Source organism: Symphalangus syndactylus, chromosome 1 (genome assembly GCF_028878055.3).
Source record: "Symphalangus syndactylus isolate Jambi chromosome 1, NHGRI_mSymSyn1-v2.1_pri, whole genome shotgun sequence".
Lineage (NCBI taxonomy): Eukaryota > Metazoa > Chordata > Mammalia > Primates > Hylobatidae > Symphalangus > Symphalangus syndactylus.
The window spans coordinates 9,888,656-9,910,723 of record NC_072423.2 but is presented as its reverse complement, the minus strand read 5'-3'; the positions used below and the strand labels follow the sequence as shown (position 1 = coordinate 9,910,723).

Below are 22,068 nucleotides of genomic sequence, written 5' to 3'. Positions count from 1 at the left end.
CAGCAGCTAAAACAGGCACCTATGAAATCAGTATTATTGGACAGAACACGGGTATCAAAGCCTGCAAGGCTGGAGATGAGGCGACACATCCGACTGTGAATGACGGGCCGTGGTGTCTCCCCTTTTCTTACTCCCCATCCCCCTGACTTCATAATGCTATGGCAATTCCGAGAAATCACAGAACACTGTGGTTCTCTTTGCAATATTAGTTAAATACTAGTTACAATACTAGTTAAATAATGGCTTCCTCTGAAAAAAAGCACATATATATGTGCTTTCCCCCCCATCCCCCCAAGGAAGCTATTATTCCATTTCTGGTCAAACAGCTCCTACCGTGCCTCAGGAGAGTATGTTAGATTTTTTTTTTTAAGCAAGCTCAGGACATTTTAGATTTTGCAGTCTGGAGAGAATTCTTTTCTGTCTGAATGACAGGTGCAGTTTTTCCTGTGTTTTTGCCCTTTGCCGGGTTGAAAATTATGTTTATTCCTGAATCACTGGCTCGCACGAGTTAATGAAAGTCACGGGCATTTACTTTCTTTACAGAAAGCTGTGCACCATCCAGAATACTGGGCTTTTCCCTATGTCTGAAAAAATCCACAGACAAGCCTTTCGTTCTGATGCAGATTTCAGGTAACCTGAGGCTGTTACCTCAGCTCCCTGCAGACGATGCAGCTCCTTGCAGATACTGGGAATGAGAGCGCTGCAGGGTGGCGGCCGCTGGCACCGGCGGCTTGTGTGTGGTTTCCCTCCTGGTGCCCTACTCGGGAGGTTGTTGCTTTGCCCCATGACAGGAGGGATCAGCGTTTCTCCTCTTAGCCAACTGTGAGGCTGGATGCAGAGATTCAGACACTGCTTTTGTAGATGTGGTCGGGGCATATCTGGTCGTGTTTTCTCTCCCATGTTTCATGGGGAAGTGAAGTTCCCGTGGCCTCCTTTGGGGGCCTTTGCCTCTGTCCGCTGGTGATACGGGGGTCGGCATCAGAGACCTCTTGACACGAAACCCTGTGGGACCCACATCAGGGCTCTGGGCACAGAAGGATACAAGTCAAAGGTTGGCAGCCTGTGCTTCTGCCATTAAGTAAACCCTTTCAGTGGCTGCATTTTTCTGATCTGGGTTTAACCTCAAAGGGGAAGAGTTTTGACGCCAGGTTCCAGCTTCCTCATCCTGGTGAGAATGCTGAAGAGGGAGAAGCAACGGAGGTGGACAAACGGCACCTGTCAGAGGTGAAAGTTGCTGTCAGATTGGCGAGGAAGTCCTTAAAATGGTTGTGTGCTTTCCGCCGGGTGGCTGTGCCATGGCCTCTCTGGTTGGCACCTTGATGGCAGCCCGCCCCCGGGTACCATGTTGCCACGGCGTCTCCATGCAGAAGCACACCCTTGATGACCACAGCTCCGGGAAGCAGGGTCTCTGTTCCTTGTCCTGAGAGACCCACAGAAACAATTCCTCTTCCTCATGGCAAGAGGGACTCCTCTCCCACAGGGGAGGCTTAGAGAGACTTCTGTTTCCCAAACGCAGACGACTTGGAGCTGATGGCCAGAGAGTGAAGTTCTAGTGCAGCTGCCCCCACCACGGAGCTTTTGAGGCTTGATTGCCATTTCCTTCTAAGAATGGTGGGAGCAGGGATTGATGTGAGGTTCACCACTCTGATTTTCGTTTTACAGTTTCGGAAACTAAGGCCCCAGTACAGAAACTATAGCCTTGAGGGGCAGAGGGGCCATGGCCACCAGGGCTTTTTAGAGCCAGCGCTGCCCTCCCCAGCAGCTCCAAGGGTCACCAGGCCTCTTCCAGAATAGCACGAGTGGGGAGTGGCACTGGGGCAGGGTTACGATGACACCAATGTTTTCAGAGGACGAGGCTCCTGTGGGGCATTTGCATTGCTTTTCTTGCTTGATTAGCACAACATTCCATGGCATCTGCAGGACAGGTGACACTTTTGCCACCATTGCTGTTTTACAGGAGAGGGAAGGAAGCTCAGAGAAGACAGACACCTGCCCCAGGTCCATGGCTATGACGCAGGGCCATGAGATCTGAGCCAAGCATTTTTGGTTCTTACTCCTGTGCTTTCCCATGGCACAAAATGCTTTGCCTCCTAAACGCCAATGTGCTGGGTGATGGTGGATTCAGAGGCAGGGCAGGTCTTTCCAGAAAGACCCTTTCCATGGGTGCCAAGGCTGAGGGGTGGACAGTGTCCTCCAAGGCAGGCCAGGAGCACAAGGGTCTGTGAGAACAAGGCAGAAAGGACATCCGAGGACTTGGAGACAGTGGCTGCTGGAAGCCCAGAGCAGCCCCTTCCTGCTCAGGTCAGTGTCCTGGGCCCCAGGCCGAGCCTGGAGCTTGGAGGAGCTGGCACCGTTGGTGGGGCCGAGGGGAGCCACCCTGCCCGGGGCCACCTTTCCAGCTGCACCACAGGCACCCTCACTCCAGCCTCCAGCGCAGGCCCAGCACCAGTTCCAGGGAACTGCAGCACCGGATGGACAGGCAGGCGGGCAGGCAGGGGCTGTGCAGACAGAGGAACTGCAGAGAACAGTGGATCTACTTCCCACGCGGCCATTCTCCATCGTGTGTGTTGCTCCTCTCCCCTCTGAATCCTTGCTTCCCCAGCTTGCTTTTGAGTTCTCGGATGTCGCACTATTCCCCTATTGTGCTCCCACTGCCCGCCTTCCATTCCTCAAAGAAAAGAGCCCTGTCAGCCCCGAGAGCACCGGTGTCTCGGCGTCAGGGAGCTCGGAGCAGGGTCCCGTTCCAGAGGGGGCACCGCAGCACGGGAGCCAGGCTGTTCTTTGCCTTGTTGCCTATTTCATAGCTGGGGTGTTTGCACAGAGTGTGTTTGCACAGAGAGGGAGAGGGAAGAGGAAGAGAGAGACACGAAGAGGGAAGGAGAGAGGGGGAAGTAGACAGACAGAGAGACAGCGAGGGAGAGGACACAGGGTGAGGTGGACGCAGGCGGAGACCCTCTGCTCAGCTTAGGGTGTGAGCGCCGTGGGCGCTAGGGGAGTTCTCGGTTCCGACTCTGCTGGTTCCTGGCCCTGCTCAGCCTGAGCCTTCCACCTAGCTGCCCTGTCTCCACTGGGAGCTGACTTCAAGGGTCCTTTGTCACGGAATCCCTGCATTTTAAAATCCCTCTGTATTTTAAAACCATTTAGTGCCTCCGGCCTTGCAATTCCTTCCTCCGTGGCTGGTGCCCTCACAGCCACTTTCCTTTAATAATAAAGCATCCCAAAGTACCGGAAGAAGACATTCAAACTCAAAAGCTCCTTCTCAGGGACAGAGAGGGAAGCCCCTCGCTTATTCTTCCACTCAATATACAAACGGCATGGGATTGCCACTGTCTTCCGGCAGGGGCACCCCTGGGGGCTCTCAGACCAGCCTGTCTGCCCCCTCTGTGTGCACCTCCTGCAGAGATGGGCTCTGTGAGCCAGGCATCGCCGGCGCCTGCTCAGGGGGCTGGAGGGAGAAGTTAAGGCCTCTAGCACGCAGCCCTGGGAGGGTTCTCTGTCCATTGGGAGCAATGCTGGGAGCCCACACAGCCTGCCCAGCCTTTCGTTTCACCTTACGCTTATCTTCATTTTCCCTTCATTCCATAGACGTGTAAATACCACACACACACCCACCCCTACTGCTTTTCCTATCTGGACCAGAATGGGGTGTCCACAAGTGCACAGGTGCTGAGCACAAGGAGCTGAGTCCTGGAAGCCTGCAGGACTTTTAACAACCTTTGATGTGTGCACTGGAGTGTGCGCCCCGGGCAGCCACGTGGACAAAGCTTTGTGCAGAGGATGTACTTATCTTTGGACAGGATTTGAAAGGCACATGCAAAACCTGTCTCGGATGAAACTGTGGAGAACAGAAGGGCTGCTTTTCCCTGATAGATAATTTTTTTTAGAAGAGGAATGCAGCCTTGTGTTGAGTTTCTTACTATGACCTGGAACCCGAGGCCGGGGCTGTCACCCTCTCCACTCTGCTTGGCGACACGGGGTTCCCGGCAGAGGCCCCATCTCTCTGTGGCCAGGGTCCACGCAGGACAGCGTGCCTCTCGTGGAGCAGGGAACGGGGTAGGGGGCAAGCCGCTACCTGCCAACGTGTCACACACTGGGTGCTGTACCACCCTTAGCTCAACCCTCCCACATATCGGATGTTCCTCCACACAGTTAAAATCCTCCTCACCAGCACTGCTCTCCAGGGCGGAGCCAGCGGGGTCGGTGCCTCCCAGGCAGGGGCTGGTGCTTGCAGCCCTATCTTGGTCTCAGTGAAGCCCAGGTGGCCACAGCCCCAGTGCACACCAGAGCAGAGGCCTCCCAGAAGGACACGGGACCCTCAGAACTACCTGGGGGAGTGGTGGTGTTGTCCATCACCAAGAGCCCTCGAAAATCAAGTGTGGCTTCACAACTAGGACCCGATTCAAGTCAAACACAGACTCTCCGGATGGGCGTCCAAACCACCGAGACCCCCTCAGGGTGCATGGTTGCCTCCTCCCCTGTGGCTTCAGCAAGAAATCCTTCTCCCCAGCCGCCGCTGCCAGTCACTCCAAGTCCCACGACCACCGTGGGGCTCTCACCTGGCCCTTGTCTGGCCCCAGCTCCCCCAGGGCCCTTCTGCCCCCAAGCCCTGACTTCCTCTGCTGCACTTTCAGCCACTGCCCTGGACTGGCCATCCCGGGGCCAGCAGGCACATCCTATTCCTCATGAACCCACTCCTGGCCCGCGGCGGTGCAGCCCTGGACAGCCAGGCCCTGGCATGACGTCTGACATGCAGCCACACCAGGCGGACGCTTCCCCTTCAGGGGCTCTGAGTTTTGGCATCCGCAGGCATCCTGTCCCCCGTGCTGCTGTGCTCCTTGCTGACTGTAAATGGTCCCACCTTGCAGGCCTCTGAAGAGTGGTACCCCAGCTCTCCCTCCAATTTGGTGCTCCATTGAGCACAGCTGTGAAATGTTCGCACTATTTAAGTACTTGAGCAGATATTTGCAAACTTTTGCATATTCCCATGCTTAAAAAGCCAGATGCCAAGGTGCAGACGGTCGTGGCTTGGGCCTGGAAGGGGCCTGGTGGACGCAGGTTTGTGGTGACCGCTCCTAATGTGCAAACGGCAGCCCTGCTCGCGGTGACGTCAGTGCCAGCTCTGGGCTTGTCCCCTTCCCCTTCTGGCTGTCCTCTTCTTTGTGAGTGCTCCTGGCACCTATGTGCTTTGAGAAGCCGTGGCAGCCACACAAGGAGATGAGGACAAGCCACAGCGATAGCCCACTTCCTATTTAGAGCTCAGCTGAGCTCAGGTGAGGACAGAGCCCAGAGAGACCAGACGTCCCAAGGACACTCATCGTTTAGAGCTCAATTCAACCCATGTTTAGTGAGTGCTAAATGTCTGCTAGGCACTAGTTTTCAAAGCAAACTCAGGCACAGGTATGCACGTGGCCATGGTCCAGGCCAGCCCTCAATACCAGAGCCACTCCCGGGCCCCTGCACGCGCTTCAGGCCTCGGCAAAGTGAGGCAGACTCTGTCACCAAGGCTGCCCATCATCCTGAGCTGACAGCCATGCCCTGTGCGGAGGATTCCCTCCAAGGATTCAAAGCCAGGTCCTCCATGCCCCTCTTGGGCATTTGTCTCTTCCTGCAGCTGCTTTTCCCCAGGGGAGGCCTGCCTCCCTGCTTTCACTGCCTCACAGATGCCCCTGGCAGTGACATTGCCTGCCCTGAGGGACAGTGGCTGACAGCTCAGGCAAGGGCAGGTCACCCCTGGCCCCGATGGGTGGGGACCCGCCGGCGTCTTACCTTGTACATGTTGCACAGCCCAGGCTGGCTGCGGGCATGAGAGGGCAGAGGGCTCCGGCCCGGCTTTAGCCAGGGTACCTGCCGGGGGACACAGAGTGGGCTGCGTGAGTCCGGGTGGGCGCCGCCGGCAGTGCCCCAAAGTCCTCCAGCAAATCTCCTCTACAGCTGGCTTGGCAAGAACCCAGAGTGAGGAGGAGTGAGCAGGGGATGGAGGATGAAGGACGACAGTGAGCGAAGAAGGCGTGTGCAGATGATGGATGATGGACGGACCAGCAAGAGGTGATGGGAGGTCAGAGGGCAGGCATGCGCCCTGAAGGACTCAGGAAATCAAGAGCAAAAGGAAAGTTTAGGGAAGAATTCTCTCCTCCAAAGTCTATTCTGAGGCCCTGTATCAAACAATGGGACCAGGCCTCTTAATATGGCAGCAGGCACCAGCTGTGAAAGATTTCTAGGCTCCAGTGCAGAAGGCCTTTCCCAGCCTGGAGCAAAGTGCACTAAAAGGGTTTTTTGACGTCTACCATGGAATGGATAAATTTTACATTCCACTTCACTCGTAGAGTTGTATTTTTTCTTTTATAGCAGGTGTGTTAGCTTCTGCATTGGATTTACGAGTTGAAACTGTTCCTGCTCTGTGAAGGTTCAGTGAACCGAGGACGGACCTTTTCAGATTTTCTGCAGAGCATAAGGAAGTAATTTTTAGGAGCAATAGTGTTCAAAGTCACTTTAGCCAATTACTAAAAGTGGATTTTCTTGCTGACATTCTTCCTTGGTACTGGTGAAGGTTAGGAATTCAACATTAGTAGGAAGTTAATCTTCTCAGCAGGAGCAGGCGCTACCCACTCACCTGAGCTCTGCGGTTACAAATCTTCCTAAGTAGCATTAGCTCCTAACTTAATGTATTCTCTTTGTCAGTTACACGACAGTATCTGCGATATCAATGAACTTTGAGGGCTGCAGTTGAAAGACCATTATTATAGGACCAAGGTAAGTAAGTGCCCTGCAAGAAATGTCTATTTCTTGACTATCAGCTACAGCAAAATGAAGACAGAGAGAGAAGAGAAAGAGGAAAGAGACTTACAGTGGTCAAGAGATGAAATCAGTGTAATAGGTTTCAGGAGATGTATTGGCTGCAGATGAAATGGATTCTTTTAACCAGGTTAGCAGCTGCGTATGCGTGAGAATAGAGTAGTTCCGACACTGAAGAATGTGGGCGCATTCTAGAAGTATTATGGAAAGTGAACACACCGGGGTTTTCAGAGGCAAATCTGTGGTGAGTGTGTGCTTAGCTGTACGTCTCCTAATGGATTCTCCCTGCATGAGACAGGCTATTTCTATATTAGCAGGAATTTCTGGTGACTTTAATTCATGACATTAAAGGTAAGTAAATTGAGTATTCACTTTAGAGGATGTCTCCGTGGACAAGCCCGCGGGAGTTGCTGTGTTGATGAGACTTGGCTGTCCTCATAAGCAGTGACTCCCATCAGCTGGCGTCCATGAGCGTGAGCAAGTGTACGCTATGTACGGGGCCAACAAGTGAAGAACTTTCCATTTATTTTCCCTCCATCTCCTACAATGGCTCCTCTTCACAAGATCATCACTGTGAGACGTGTTCTCGTGGCTCTGGTGGGCTGGTGTGAAGCCCCTCTACTGACTCCCCGTCTACCCATGGGGAAGGCAGGTGGCTGGGGTAGCCATAAGGCGTCCCACTGATGGTTTTCAGGAAATGCAACCTGTAACCCCAGCTGCCTGCCACTCCCAGAGCCAGGAAGAGGGAGGACAAATGCAAGGGCCAGAGAAGACGAAAGGCAAGAATAGCCTCTTAGGAGAAATTGTGTGTGCTAAGCCCATTTTTATGGGGTTCCCTCAAAAGAGTTCAGTGTTCTTTAGCTGTTTCTTCTTTTTTACTACTTTTTTATCAAGTAGGATGATTTCAGAGCATTAAGAGTGTGCTGATAGCCATAAAGGAAAAAACTTTTAAAAACGCTGAATCAGGGTTTGATAGGAAATGTCCACAGTTCTTAAATTTGAATCAATATCTAAGTGATTTTCACAAGTGCTATTGTGTGTTTTTTTCTAAGGATGATCTATTCCCTCAGATGTAAAGCCAAGCTCCTAATTCACCGATCAGAATTGCCTGTTATCAAATGTCCAGACTTTTTATCAAAGGAAAATCAACAATGAGAGAAATGAATGCTTTAAAATGCAAATGAGCTTAAAGGGAGGAGATGAGTTAAGACGAGGGTCTGATGGGACATGAAAGGCAGGACCACATCCAAGCCAATCACTTATCTTTACTACTCTTGTTTCTAATTTCTCAAAGACCCCAAGTTTCACCATCATCTCATACACTCATGATCATCCTTCAGAGAGCCAGCACCATCCCCTCATTTCAGTGTCTCGAGGTTCCCGTGACCCCCCTTGTGTGTGAGCTCCCAGAAGTCCCTGTGGGCACTGGCGCCCATGTGCGTGTTCATTCAGGAAATGCTGGTGGAGCCGGCTGTGTCCGTGACAGCACCGGCCAGTGAGGTCTGCTCAGCGTCCACCCTCCCCAACATTTGCGGGATGATGCTTTGAGAGAAACACAAGAAACTTCAGGCAGAATCACAATAGTCATCATAGAAAGACCAGAACACCGAACTGTGAGGGGAGAGAAGAGAGTAAGATGTCTCTGTGTAGTAAAAGCAGATGAGTGAGCAACTGTGAGCTTCCCGCACAGAAGCACAGGAGCTTGGGTGCTCACACTTACCTGCCAGCTGTGTCACCAGGCCACAAAAATGCCGGCAACACAGTACACTGACGTAGGGGGTGGGGGGGGGGGCAACCAAAAATGACAACTTAAAAAAGTTCACATGCAATTAGTACACTGTCCTTGGTCTGTTAAACTGTTTAATGAATGCATAAAAAGGCAGAAAAATATATAAAGCAAAAAGCTCATAATAAAATTAAATCATGATACAACCACCACAGGCAATTACCATCAAATACATTACCATTATTTACAAATGCATCGCTTATACAGATGAAGTTGCAAAATCACTGCCAGTACAGGCACATCCAGTCTCATTAACTACTGTCTATTCATACAACAGCGACAACGGCAGCTCCTGAGACCACAGAAGGACACAGTGAGCAGCTGGTGACTGAGCCAGGGTAGCCTCCGATCAGTAACTGATCAGAGTAATGAGACTTCGAGAAGAATGCCTATAAGAAATCTCAAAACGTATGTGTTTGGGTGCAGAAACAAACGCACCCTCCATATTTGGATTTTCTCTAGAAGAATCTGTGGCCAAATCTCTCATCCAGTGGAGGCACTGAGTGGCCGGATCAGTTACCACGCAAGCTCACGATGAATGCGATGGAATCTGGTTCTGTGTGCACACTGGACTCTGGGGAGGGAGGACACCCCTGTGTGTTGCTACCCTCCGTGCTGTCTACTGTATCCTTCATGTGTCTTCAAATGGTACATGCCCCGTGGGATTACAGAACACAGCTACAGAATTAGGATCTCATGTTAACAATGAGGAATTAGGTTACTGTAGAACTAAAATATGTTTAATGAAATTAAAGCACAATGGAAAAAAAATCAGGCAACAGAACATTCTGATTAATTTACAGGACTGATTATACCCCACAGCACTGAATGCAAACAGTTCTTCTCCATACAGTCACAATTAGAGGCATAGAAGTCACACTGAATGCTGAATAGAAGAATGCTGAGAAGAGCAGGTTATAAATGAAGGTTTTCATGTAAAACAGAAAAATAGACAAAATCATCAGTAAGAAGCTAGCTTTCAAAACCTCCCTAAAAGTACACGGCACAGAGAAGTGGGGGACGGGGATGTCCTGGCTGCTTTCTGTTTTGGGAACCGTCCAAGCAGCACATCACCGTGTCCAGCTTAGGTGTTGTGTGAAACCTTACTTCCTCCACATAAAAGCGAAGGAACGGTTTCCAGAGCTAATGTTTCCAGGCTCTGCCTCGTGACACTCGAGTGGCCTCAGATATGAGCACTGGCACAGAGTGATGCTGGAGAGGTCACTTGGAGAGGAGCTGCCGGGCCAAGCACACGCCAATCTTGGCGCTAAGTGCCCACCCATTCCTCATGTGACCCTGACATTCCGGGGAGCTGGGAAACCTGCCCCTTAAAGGCAACAACACTCCTTTCTTTCCTCTCACAACAAAGGAGCATGTTCTCCGTGAATGCACTTTTCATTTACGGCTCTCAAAAGAATATGCCTTCTCAGGGAATTTTTAATGCACTTTCCTTGAATGTCAGCTCCCAGCAACACAAGCATGAGTGTTGTCAGGGCATTCCGGGGCTCGGGGGCGGCCGCGCCAACATGTGGTACCAGCGGCCATGTGTCCTCAAGGGGAGGGAGGAAGAGCACAGGAGGGTGGGAGGGGGACAAACAGCCCCTTTTATAGGGTCATGGGGGGCTCCATTTAGAGTCTGGCAGGAATCTGCCGGGAAAACCTTGTTCTAGATGGGAAGCAGAAGAACTGTGTGCAGGGCAGGCCGCCGTGGTCCTGAGAGACAGGACCTGGCCTTCCACCGCTCCTGTTTGCACACCTCTTCGGCCTATCCCAAGGACCTTCCTAGCATATAAAAACGGGGGCTCTCCTGATTTGTCAACAGAGCAACAAATAAAAATAAAAACAAAACCAAAAATTCCTCCACGGCAGCCCACACCAATGAATACCCCAGATTTTTAGGGCCATTGTGGGTTTGTAGCTGGGTGTAGATAGTTAAGCTTTCATCTCCCAGGTTTACAACACTTTGTGATAAAATAGTTCAGTGGAACAATACACACCCCCCCGTGTGCATTCCCCAGGGAGGCCTCACAGCTGCTCTATGATCACACGTACAAATGTTAGTATTTTTTGTGCCTTTGGCATCAAAGGGCAAGCATGTTCATTAACAAGTCTTCTATATTCAACACTCCATAGTGAAAAGAATTGATACTTCAAAATTCCTAAAGCAATTATGTGAAAATTATTTTTGTTTTTTAAATTTTTGAAAGTGTTTTGATTTTTCTGGGTCCTTGATAATTGGGCAGCCCTGTTTTGCAAAGAGATGGACTATTTCTGAGACTAGAATGTTTTCTTTGAAAATATTGAAGAGTATAAGAGATTTAAGACAATAAAGGCTGTAATCTTACCATAAAGGAAGAAAAACACTATGTGTTTCAATGTCCTTTTGAGATAAAGTCACAATGATTGATATTAATACCTTCACCATTTTATTTCAACTTAAACCATGATCACTGACATGAAGCTTGTTTTATAATACATACTATCCAGCGATTTCATCTTTTCTGCACAGTTTAAGTACATTTTTTTTTTCTGTACCTTGAAGTAAGCAGAATAGTTCAAGCTTTCAAAACTGGTGATGCTGTATGCGTGAGGGATGCTTAGCATAATAGCAACACTTTATTGGGCAACCCGAATCCATACATGTCTGGTGTGGTTTGATAGCTGGGCTTGAAAAAGTGCTTCCAGTTGAAATTAGCATTAGAAATAGGTTGGAACACCAACATTTCAGGGTGAGGGAGGACTGCCACAAAGGAAAAGAACATGTCTACAAATGCACTGAAAGAACTAGCCAGAATATGAATTCCATTAGTATCTAAGATACACCAAATGTCATTTACAAATAAGTCACGGCAAGTGTTGCAACCTGAAATCTCAACTCAGAGCAGATGGTAGAGATGTTAACAGTTGCCTGAAACTTCGACGTGCTTTGTGATATGCCCACAGGAAAGGTGAAACTGACATTTGTGTTTATCTTCAACAATTTCATGATCAATAAAGAATTGCAGTTGGAGACTAAAGCAAATTCTAGAAACTCCTTAACTCCAAGTTGCCCTATGGTTTTTATGACTGCATGTTATCAGAACGAGGCGCTCTGTTCCACACTTTATTCAAAAGCCTTTTACGCTCCCACAAGGCCTTCCAGAATTCCAGAATCAGACCTGCACACAGGCAGAAAAACAGCTTCATGTTACAGGTTGTGTGAGAACACCCAATAAACTAGGGACTTTTTTGGGAAAAACTTCTTTCTCTCCAAAATTACACAACCACCAAACACTCTAAACATCACGTGAAATGCTGCATCTGCAATCTGAATGGCACTCAGGGACCAGTGCTTTGATGAACCAGCAGCCACACGTTCTCCACGGACAATCAACTGCAGAAACCACTCCTAGGCTCTGGACCCCATAGCAGAGTTTTTTTTTTTCTTTGTAATACATTTTTATCCACAGAACATTTGCTTTTAAATAAAGAAACCTCTAAGACTCTGTATGCAAATTAATGGAATCACAAGATAATAAAGCTTTGATTCATAGACACTCATTTATCCCTCCCCTCCTTCCACTTCTCAGACCACAGAGAAAGTTTGCTCAAGGCGGATTTAAATTGAGGAGTTTGTTCAAAAGTCTTCCTCGACCTCAATCGAATCATTCTTGCAGAGCAACATGAAGCTAGCAGCACTGACTCCAGGAAAAAACGAGCATAACCCAGTGCTGAACCCCAGCGTGTGGGCCGAAGAGGCAAAATCAGTCATCAAGTCCGCAAGCACACACCACCAGAGACCCTGAGAATGTGGCTCTCTTTTTGCAACGCCCATGTCCAGGCACCCTTAGAGATCCAGAATTCAGCATGTCCTTACATTCCTGAGCCACACCCTGGCCACCATCCCTTGTGAGGAAAAGAGGGGGTGAGTTAAATGAAAACGTCCTAAGCAGCCACTCAGGCCCACACTCTTGGGCTCATATGCATTCTCCAGCACGGAACGAGACCTTAGACAGCAAGAGGCTACACGCCAGTTCTTCCTCTAATGGCTTAGTTCACCTACTGATTTCTCCTTTGCTTTTTCCATTTAAACTAAAGCTCCTCTACTCCTCAGAGCTCACCTTGCCAGAGCCCCGCTTGGGCGCACCCCTGTCACCGCCAAAGAAGCGCCCAATGGAGTCAAGGATGCCCGTGTCTCTGTGCCTTGGGAGGAAGCCATGCCTGGCATGGTCCATGGTACTTGCTGTGGCCAGGTACTTGGATCCATGCCTCTGGGAGGGTCTCTTCTGTGACGCCATCACATCCAGGCTCTCGGAGGTGGCTGCACTGTCTTCTTGGATGGTCTGGAGCTCGTCGGACTCTGAGGGCCTGTCTTTGAAGGTGTTGTCCTCCCTCCCCGGGGCATCTCGGGAAAAGAGGCGGATCAAGTGGGGGCGGCTCCCTGGGTCAGCTGGGTGGGCATCCTGCCAGGCATTCTTTGGGTCCACTGTGCGCTTGGAGTCAGTCACCACTATGTCCTGAGAGGAGGTCCCATTGTTCTGGTTCGCATCTGCCTCTCCTGCAAACAACAATGAGATATGAATACGGGCCTGTGCAAAGCTGAGCACCGGACAAAGCAGCTTTCTCTGAGGGGTCTTGACCTAGCTGTCTCCTATAAAACCCACAGAATATGTGCAGTCCTCATAAAGCCCTTGGCCTAGGATGGAGCTAACCTGGATGGAGCAGCCTTATTGCAGCTCTGTATTTCAGAAGGCCCTGGGAATTCCTCAGTTACTTGAGATTTGGCATCCTGGGTAAAATGCACCAAGGCTTCCCGATGAAGTGATCTGAGCATGCAGAGCAGCCATATCAGCATTTCTTCCTGGGTGCTGCCATGGCTGCTCCCGGAGAGCCCAGATGTGCAGGCACCTTGATGGGACGTTGACTGTTTAGCAGCATTTATTTGACAAAAGGTGTTTTTAGTTTTCTTGGTAGAAACAAAACTTGCCACATCTTTCTGCAATTCATGCATGAACGAAGTGGGGCATTTAGAATTTTTTCAATCCCAGATTCCACAAGAGGCCTCTCGCAGTAGAGAACTGCGTATTCAGGACATTTTGACTTGGCTTCTCCTCTGGAAGCAGAAACAATCAGAAATCTGAAGTGGGATTGAGATATTTCGTGTTGTATACCAGCATCTCATAGCTTTCTCCAAAAAATACTGCGTTTCTGTCACAAAGGGCAATGAATCCATTTTGCTTTCAAGTTATAGTGTTAGGTTTAAATGAATATCATTTAGTTAGTTTCCTCTCCAAACTCTATTACTTATCTACAGAAAACAGGATTCACTCACATATTCCTGTAATACCAGTCATCCATCCATCTATCCATCCATTCATCCATCCATCCACATAACAGTCCATTTACCCATCCATCCATCCATCCATCCATCCATCCATACACACACCCACCTACCCATCCATCCATCCATGCATCCATCCATCCCCCATCCACTCATCCATCCACCCACCCCTCCATCTATCCACTCATCCATCCATCCACTCATTCAACCATCCATCCAGCCAGCCAGCCAGCCATCCACTCATGCATCCATCCATCCACATATCAGCCCATTTACTCATCCATCCATCTATCCATCCATACATACACATACCCACCTACCCATCCATCCATTCATCCATCCCCCATCCACTCATCCATCCATTCATCCATCCACTCATCCATCCACCCACCCACCATCTATCCACTCATGCATGCATGCATCCATCAATTCACCCATCCATCTGTCATCCATCCATCCACATATCAGTCCATTTACCCATCCATCCATCTATCCATCCATACATACACACACCCACCTACCCATCCATCCATCCATCCATCCCCCATCCACTCATCCATCCATTCATCCATCCATCCACCCCTCCATCTATCCACTCATCCATCCATCCATCCATCCATCCATCCATCCATCCATCCATCCACATATCAGTCCATTTACCCATTTATCCATCTATCTGTCCATTCCATCCATCCCCCATCCACTCATCCATCCATTCATCCATCCACCCACCCCTCCATCTATCCACTCATCCATCCATCCATCCACATATCAGTCCACTTACCCATTTATCCATCCATCCATTCAGCCATACATATATCTACTCATCCATCCATCCACTCATCCATCCACCCATCCATCCAACCCATTTATCCATCTATCCATCCATACATACATATATCCACCCATCCATCCACCCATCCATCCATCCATCCATCCACTCATCCATCCATCCATCCACTCATGCATCCATCCATCCACATATCAGTCCATTTACCCATTCATCCATCTATCCATCCATACATACGTACATCCACCCATCCATCCACTCATCCATCCACCCACTCATCCATCCCCCATTCACTCATCCATCCACCCATCCATCCACTCATCCATCCATCATCCATCCATCCATCCATCCATCCATCCATCCATCCATCCACCCAACCATCCATCCATCCACTCATGTATCCATCCATTTACCTATCTGTTCACCCATTCATCCATCCATTATTTATGAGTACCAAATAGTTGTAATGTACTGTTCTAAATATCTGAGTTACAGTGATGAATAATATATGGTCCTTGTCCTCGTGAAACCTACACTCTAGTGGGGAAAGCAGGTGAAAATGTATGTTATGGATTGAAAAGTATCCCTCCAAATGATATGTCCATGTCCTAACCTCTGTACCTGTGAATGTGACCTTATTTGGAAATAGATCTTTGCAGATGGAATCAAGTGAAGATGAGGTCATTCTGCAGTAGGGTGGGCCCTACTCCAATCACTGGTGTCCTTGTAAGAAGAGAGCAGTTTGGACACAGGCACAGATGCACAGGGAAGAGGTGTGAAGAGGGAGGCGGAGCCTGGAGGGGTGCATCTACAAACCTCAGAACACCAAGCACTTCTGGCACCACCAGGAGTAAGAGACATGGAGCAAATTCTCCGGTAGAGCCTTCGGGGGAAGCAGGGCTCTGCAGAATCTCAGCTTGAGATTTCTGGCCTTTACAATGATCACAGAAGAATTCCTGTTGTTTTAAGCCCCCAGCATGTGGTAATTTGTCTTGGCAGCCCCAACTCATGCAATGTGCAACTTCACATCAGGCAGGAGAACAGGAGAGCAGAAAGGACTTGGGTCAGCAGGAAGGTACTTGCGGAAATGACATCTGGACAAGATGAGAGTCTGGGCCCTGCGAGGACTTGGGGAAGTTGGGGAGGGTGCTTCTGGCAGAGGGGAAGGCAGCCCCCACTGGAAGCCTGCGCGCAATCGGCTCCCAGTGGCGGAGGCAGCAGGAGAGCGGCTATGCTGGTCCTAGGTCCAGGAGGATGGCCGGGCTGAGAACATCCCAGGCCAGGCAGTAACCTGGGAGGCAGGAGGGCCTGTGCAGGAAGCTGGCCATCTGTGAGCAACAGCAGGGGTATCACAGCCTTGATGGCTGTGAACAGATGTGGAAAGGGCAGAGCAGGCAGCTATGTGGCAAGCAGACAGGGCTGGGTTTGGGGAGCAGTGGCGCCTGGGGAGGGAAGATTCTGGCGGACGGCCTCTGTGGAGGGATATGACGGAGATGGTAGGACCCAGATGCCGGGGGCACCTTGGCTTCCATCCTGAGCAACTGGGAGAGGGACAGGAACTGGTAGTCTGGCTGGGACACTAAGGAAAGAAAGGTCTCTGGCCTGGGGTGGGGGAGTGGGGAGAGTGGCTGCAGGTGGCCTGGTTGGGAAGGTGTAGACAGGGAACCACGAACAGTTGAGAATGCATGCCTGCCAAGTGACCACGACTGAGCAGTGGACAGCTGTTCTTCTAGGTCGGTTTCCACAAAGGACCTCTTTCAATAACTGCCCTGGGGTCCCCGCGACCCCTCCAGTTTCCCTGACTTGCTAGGAGAGCTCCGGGGACTTAGGATATGGTCCTCTCACTGCTATGACTCACTGCAGTGAGAGGTGCATGGTGAAGTCCAGGAACCCCTCCTCAGAGTCACATGGGAGGCTGAATTTCCCAGCACATGCTGTGACCCATGTGAAATGCTCACGTGCCGTGACCCCACCTGTGACATGCTGTCTGTTCGGGAGGCTTGTTAGAGACCCTTCCCGGGGCTTTACTAGGGGCTGGTCTCATAGGCTGCCTCACTTGGTACCACCAACATTCCAGGCTCCAGGGGAAAGAGGCTGTTCTGCAGACCACGTGGCACCCTCCCGGTTAGGGCATGGTGGGTGGGAGCACTCTGGAAACCCGCATTCCCAGACCACACTCCGGGACCTAGCTTGCCATGGGCCTGCCGAAGAGTGGACGGTTCCAGGCCTGTAGTGTGGACTCTTCTGCACAATTACTAAGAGGCAGGAAAGTCATGAACACGTTGGTGAGGAAAAGATGTTTCTCATGTGGTTTGGTTCACACTAAAAATACTTTGAGGGCATTTCTTCATGTGAACTGAGAAGACACTGAACTTGGGGGATGTTAGGTTGTTAAACTAAATGTCTGGAAGAGTGTTGTCTCCTGAGAAAGTGTCCTCCACCCTCCACTCCGTACAGCCTTGCTATCGGCAGCTCTGAAGATGAAGCTGTAGGAGCGGCCTCTCGGGTGGAAGATTCCAGGTCTCTTGGCAGCAGCTCTCAGGGAGAGTGGGGCAGACACATTTCCCGCCTGAGTTAAGTTTTACTTGGTAAGGTTAGGTGACCCCCGCTCCCGTGCACACACACCCACGTGTACACACACACATGCACACACACACATGCAAACAGGCAGAGCACCATCAGAATTGGAACCCAGGTTCAGCAATTCTTGTAGAAACTTTAAATAAAAATGCAATTGCCTCTTGCATTAATAGCACTATCGACTAAGCCAGATGACAGCCTGCTAGCCTCCCAGGTGGCTGACCTTGGGCGATGCTGTAGATAAGCCAGCGCCTGTGAAGATGCACCTTCTACTTTCTTTTTTTTTTGAGATGGAGTCTCACTCTGTCGCCCAGGTTGGAGTGCGATGGCACGATCTTGGCTCACCGCAACCTCCGCCTCCCGGGTTCAAGTCATTCTCCTGCCTCAGTCTCCCAAGTAGCTGGGATTACAGGCACCCGCCACTGTGCCCAGCTAATTTTTTGTATTTTTAGTAGAGACTGGGTTTCACTATGTTGGCCAGGCTGGGCTCGAACTCCTGACCTCGTGATCCACCCGCCTCGGCCTCCCAAAGTGCTGGGATTACAGGCGTGACCCACCACGTTCAGCCTCTACTTTTAAGCCATCATAAGCACTTGGACTCCAATGCAGCTCCTTTCTTTATTTCTCAGTGTATTTCCCAGGGTCTTTGGCTAACTGCAGTGGGCGGCCTTTTTTAAATCTGAGAACGCACGGTGACACAGGCCCTTTCAGCACTGAGGTCTCATCTGGGGGATGCAAGGACAGGAGGGCACCAGTTCTGGGGGTGGTGGCATGGGAGAAGTGAGGTGGGGTTGCTTTCCTTCTGCTGCTGATAGTCGTGGAAGTTTGCACACTTACAACTCTCGCTCATTGGAAAAAGGATTCCAGTGCTTCTGATTTTTTTAATCAAAATCATCTGGGTCAAGAAACTGCCCCGTAAGTGAGACGTATCATGCAGTCCATATAAGATCTGGTTCCAAGGCAGGTTAACCTGCTCTCACATACATTATAGATGTTTGCCAACAACAAAGCGTAAAGCCAGCAGTTGGAACCCAGGGTCGCGGTGGTCTCGTCCATGCACCCAAGGGAGTGCATACAGCTGCCAGTGTGTCTATGCTGGCTGAGCCCTATGCCTGAAAAATAGGTCACCTGCTCCAGGACAAGCACGGAAAAGGCAGGACCAGGTGGAGCGGGAGACTTTGGTGGCACCGTTCTTCCATGACCACTGGTGAAATTCAACTACGTAAGAACACTGAGCTTTATAACATACTATTAAGTACATCATTGCATTGTAGTGTTTGAAAAAGCAACGTGAAGAATACTGTGGTCAGTACAAAGCTGCAGCTTTTGCAGGGATGCAATGCTTATTTATAGGTTGCAAGAACAACAGAAATAATTAGTGTGATTTTATGGCGTGCTTTATGTTCTCTAGCTAATATAAAGTAATGCAAATGTGAAAGGAAAACAATAGCTATATTGTACATAATTAAATGCATTAACAAAACACAAGAACATCTGAATACTAATATTTTCGCAACAGTTGGGCTTTGTGTCCCTGAATCAGTTATTTGTGAGGCACAGAGAAGGGCATTTTTGTCCCCAAAGTAGCTTCTCCCAACACATAAGAAGTATGCGAAGAAGTCTAAATCTATGGATGTGCAGTATTTTTGGTAGGGGCAAGTGCAGTTTAGTCCGTTAATATTGCCTTCAGTCAAACGAAATCCCAAGGCAGACTTTTAAATCTGGATATTTATAGAGCAGAGCATTATTACACAATTAGTGAAACATGCAGATCTACATTTTCCAAAATATGTACTTACAATATTTTCTGTAGTATTAATCGATTTCCACAATTGCAGGAAAACTTCCTTAAACGACAACACCACATCCTAATCTTATTGCTAGAACAATGCTGGCCTTTAGAAGGTGGTGATATTCAAATCCCTGACCATCTGTGAGCAACAACAGGGGTATCACGTATCTCCGAGTGGCTTCTGAGGCATAGAAATGCACAGCAGGACGCAGCTGTGATATTTGGGGGACAGCGTTTACTAATTAAAGAAACTCAGGCGTCACGACCTGAGGAAGCTCATCTTCCACTGAGGTGGTGTTAATGAAAGGTCACGTGGCCTCATTTTTACAGTGTGACTGGCTGCCTCCAGCGGCTCATTCCCAGCACACAAGCGTCACCAGGTCCTGCCACTCCTTCCTTTGGACTATTTCTTATGTGACCACAACCCCCCCGCTTCCTTTGCTTGCTGCTGCTTTCTGCTGGGGCTCTCACTGCAACGTCGTGGCTAATTCCCTCATCTCCAGGCTCCCTTCATGGGTTCCACTGCCTGCACAACCGCTGGAACCATCCGTAAAGGGCTTTGCAAGACAAGGCCCTGAACTCATGCTCCTGCATGGACTCCTCATTCTATGAGCTCCAAGGACACACTCCTCTCTGCCCGTGGGTTCCCTTGTTCTCCTCCGCGGCGCCATGTGCATTGCTGCAGGCCCTTGACCTCTGTGGTCTCAACAATGGCCATGCTGCTGCCTCTGCCTCCAGGTCCCCACCCTGGGGAAGCTGGCCTTGGGAGGCTGAGACACCCTTCTCCGAGTGCGTCTTACCCTCTAGTACCACAGAGTCACTCCTTAGTTCTCTTCTAATCGCCTCCTATTCGCTTTGTTCTCTCCAGTCAAGTGACCTCCTCTCCGAGGGCCAGGGACCAGGCTCTATTTATTCTCTAACATATCTGGGACGCTGTGGGGCCTCCATAGATGTCCAACAAGCATTGAATGTTTGCTAACCGAAGATGCTGATATTTACTGGAGTGTACTCCAAAAGGAAAGACACCAAATGCCCCACTCTTCTTTGCTAGAAAAACTTAGATTTTGGCATGATAGCTGTTAAGCTGTTTTTTATATACTTATTTTTAAGTCAGCCTCTACATCCATGGTCTAAAGCAAGCTTGTCCAACCTGTGGCCCACAGGCCGCATGCAGCCCAGGATGCCTTTGAATGCAGCCCAACACAAATTCATAAACTTTCTGAAAACATTATGAGTTATTTTGTGACTTTTTTGTTTTTTAGCTCATCAACTATTGTTAGTGTATTTTATGTGTGACCCAAGACAATTCTTCTTCTTCCAATGTGGCCCAGGGAAGCCAAAAGATTGGACACCCCTGGTCTAAAGAATTCTGTTTAGAAATTCATTTCTGCAGTACAATTTCACTCTTTCTGGTTCTGCAGAGAGTTTTCTAATATAGTAAATAAAACCATTTAGCATGGCTCTGAAGTTCCGGAATACAGAATTAAACTTTTCAGCTTTATCCTTTCCTAAAGTCCAAACCCTAATTTATGCTTTTGGATGTGTTGCTCAGATGAAACATGGATGGTTGGGACTGCCTTCAACAAGCCCCAGGCCCACGTGCTCTGCAGTTCCTTGGAGCAAATAAAAGCACATGGGCGACATCGTGGCAGCACTGGGGCCTGCAGTCGCCAGTGTGGGGCTGAGGCCAGGGCCAGAGGTCTGTGCAGAACCACAGGGAAGGACCTTGGAGGCTGACCTCAGTCCCTCCACTGACCAGCCGATGTGCTCCAGCAAGTCACTGAGCCCTGCTGTGCCTGTTTCTGTGTTTATGAGGCGGGAGCATTCATTTCTACTCTTATCTTAAATATCCCCAGGCTCCCTTCCGCAGCAGCACACTGTGACCTGGGTGACACGTTCTCCCTATGCCACCCTGCCACAAACGCTGCCTTCTACCCGCAGCACCCACAGACAGTGGCAGAGGGGGCGTTCGTGAGCAGACTGCAGGCGTTTTGGGAGGTGCGTCTGTGCACTCTCGTAACTCTCCGAGGCGGGTGGTTTTAGTAGCCCTTTTATTCACACCAGAAACTGAGACTTAGCAAAGTTAAGGTGGGATTGATGGAGGAGCTGCCGTTCACTCCTGCCTAAACTCCCTCCGTATGTTCTAGAAACGCAGGCGATCCCCCACCTCTGGCTGTCTGACACTAGCCCTTCTCCAGCCCAAAGTAGCTTTCACTGCAGCCAGGCTTTTCCTCTCAGGGTACCACTGAACTGCAGATAATCGATGGCTGACGCATCTGCGGCTAGCAGCTGCTTCACGCAGGGCTGACCAGGAGAGACCCAGAGGCTTTCTGATCTGTCGGGAGCCAAGAGCTGAGCCAGAGCCCCCGCCTGCAGCCACAGGGACCTCGAGTGCACTCAGCGGTCTCGGTGCACCATGGCCACCTGGACATTGATACGTTAATGACTGTTAAACATGAACAAAAGCCGAGTCCCAGACTCCAGGACATTCAACACCCACCCGACAGTCTGTCCAAGTGTTACCTGCAACAGTATGAAGCTCACCGTGCAACGGCTCCAGGCTTGTGAAGGAAACTGTCCCACTCTCATCTTGCTCTAATCAGAACATGGCAGGAATCAAATATCCATACCTGACGGTCTCCAGTAGGACAGTGATGACAGAGTGGACACCTGTCCTCTATGGAAACACTGTTTTTTTTTAAACCTAGAGCGTGTTTCTCGTGCTCCATTCCCCTGCATCTGTGGAAATCACATCGCACAAGTAACTTCCATCAAAACCAGCATGTGTGAGAGACAAACATCTGGGTTCCCAGGCACACCCCACACCCTGAGTAAACCAGGACACGCAGGCTGAGGCTCCGCTGCTGACTTTCTGGCACAGCCAGAGGAGCAGTGGGCAGCGGGTTACTCACTCTCTGAAAAGCTGCCCTTCTCCCAGTCCCCTGCGGCACCGTGAGGGCATTACTCGTCCCGCTCTCTGAGCTCCCAGCGTGTGCGATGGAACGAAC

The 22,068-nt window shown here is 50.0% G+C and overlaps 1 protein-coding gene across 4 annotated transcripts in view; it reads right to left on the bottom strand.

The window, feature by feature from the left end:
* The window catches only part of MBP (myelin basic protein), a 150,669-nt gene that overhangs the window by 24,634 nt on the left and 103,967 nt on the right, over positions 1 to 22,068 (bottom strand). For 2 of the 4 annotated variants that reach the window (XM_055296102.2, XM_055296111.2), the window contains exons 4-5: positions 12,679 to 13,115; positions 5,767 to 5,844 (exon numbers count right to left, since the gene is read on the bottom strand). In XM_055296102.2, coding sequence (XP_055152077.2) covers positions 5,767 to 5,844; positions 12,679 to 13,115 — 515 coding nt within the window. The remainder of the gene's footprint in view (positions 1 to 5,766; positions 5,845 to 12,678; positions 13,116 to 22,068) is intronic. The other 2 variants (XM_055296120.2, XM_055296131.2) reach the window with 1 other exon arrangement.